This window comes from Durio zibethinus, chromosome 3, assembly GCF_047325235.1.
Source record: "Durio zibethinus cultivar Kanyao isolate XHJ-2024 chromosome 3, ASM4732523v1, whole genome shotgun sequence".
NCBI classification, from domain to species: Eukaryota; Viridiplantae; Streptophyta; class Magnoliopsida; order Malvales; family Malvaceae; genus Durio; species Durio zibethinus.
Window position 1 is genome coordinate 38,070,817 of NC_143164.1, and position 1,914 is coordinate 38,072,730.

The following is a 1,914-nucleotide window of genomic DNA, read 5'->3' on the forward strand; positions in this document are numbered from 1 at the left end:
ATAGACCATTCTTCACATCATCTCTGAGGGCAATCAATCTCCATGATAAGTTATAGCACGTGCTCTCTGCTATCTTATTTGCAAGCAAGCATTGTGTCATTACATTAAAATCCCTTTATTCTTGTTATCTTTCTTCAGTCATAGCAACTCTGATATCACTTTGAAGAGGGGGAACAAAATTGGGGCTAAAGGGAATTCAAGTCCAGTTCTGTTCAGCTTGATGTTAAAATCATCTTTTGCAATTTATATCAAAGTTTGTGATACTTAATTATGGAATTTGTTCTGGATAACTAGCTCCCCTTCTCATTTAGGGTGGAACATAAATTGAATTTGCCAATGGAAAGCAAGTAGTAAAATGAGAGTGGGAAGCTTTCATTTCTTTAGATTATTCTTGATGAATTTCACTAATTACAGCAACTAATTTGTCACAATCTCTTAATCCAAACAAGAACAATCAGAAACCAACCAAATAATTTTCTCCTAGAAACAGAAAATCAAGAAACATTCCAGGATACCTGTCACCAACAACCTTACACTTCCTATAAAGAGAAAGAAAATGACATCTGAAAATCTATGCCAGAGAAAATAACACTAAGAAGTGAATAAGAAAAATATAAAACAACATGTGACAACCGTAAAAACAACGGTTACCTGTCATTTTGTTTTTCTAAAACATGTGCCTTGAATTGTATCATTCGTTCCCTGCCCCTCCATCCATTGACATTTCTATCTTCTTTTGTCTTCCTAAGGCCAATGGCTTTGCTTTTTTTCCCTTATCCATACTACATTCGATTCTCCTACTCACATGGAAATTAACAAACAGAAATTTGAATAGGAAAAAAAAGGACCAAACTTATGATTAGAGAGTGAATTATCAATCATTTCTTCTTGTGGTTCTTATCTTTGCCATTGAAGAAGATTGAACCTAAACCAAACAGATTCCCGGAAGGAACATTCAGAACAGGATTAACTTGAGCACCATTACCAGAGGGCTTATAACTCTTCCTCAATGGAGGCTTCAGATAACTTGTTGAAGAATTATAGGAGGAAGTGAAACTAGTAGCATGTTTCTGTGCATTCTGCTTATGGTTATGGGAAACTTTCGAAACCGAAGCTTGTTTAACGTTTGGCGTAGAGCCAGTTGAAATGCTTCTTGACAAAAGCGGCAAAGGACACAAGCTTCTCCCATATCTACTTCCACAATTCAAGCTGCTACTCCTCTTGAAACCCCAAAATGACTTGGAACTTTGCTTCTCATCTGCTTCATCCCGCATAATCTTGTTCTCTTTCGAGCTTTCTTTCTTCGAATTTTCATTAATATTAGCATCGTCAGGAACAGAATTTGATCGTGGCAATGGCAGTGGAGGTGAAGATTGATCAGTTTGTTTAGCGGAGACATTCTTTTTCTTGATCTCCTTAGGAAGCATCTTCCCATCAGAGAAAAGCTCATCAGCAGATGATGATTCTTGGTGAAAGCATTCACGAACACAGAAATCGAAATCAATGCTTGAATTTAAGCCTGAAGATTTTGATCTAAGAGGGCGTGGCTCAACAGGCACAACATCAAAATGGCAAAGATCATGAGAAAATGAAATCCTTGGACTCGTACTAGAGTTCTCTGAGCAAAGTTCTACAGCCATTTCCTTGGAAACTTTTTCAAAGCAAAAATGAAAATGATGCAAAACGGGAAGATTGTGAATTTATTATTATCAGAAAATATGCATTAAAACATTGGAAACTACATTCAAGTAATGACATGGAAAAGGAAAAGAATGCAGAAATTTAAGGGGTCAAAAAAAGAGAGAGACAAAAGGGGCAAGAAAAGAAGCACCCAAAATGCAAAAATCAAGCGTGTCTGGAAAGGGTTGTCAGGGAAGGATTTGGTTTGGAATAAAAATGAAATAAAAATTAATA

General features: G+C 36.3%; 1 protein-coding gene across 1 annotated transcript; it reads right to left on the reverse strand.

Moving 5' to 3' along the window:
• Positions 1 to 338: 338 nt before the first annotated feature.
• LOC111283867 (uncharacterized) lies at positions 339 to 1,914 on the reverse strand. Its single transcript, XM_022872507.2, has one exon. It carries the CDS (start codon positions 1,638 to 1,640, stop codon positions 879 to 881), a length of 762 nt encoding a protein of 253 aa, XP_022728242.2. The 5' UTR covers positions 1,641 to 1,914; the 3' UTR covers positions 339 to 878.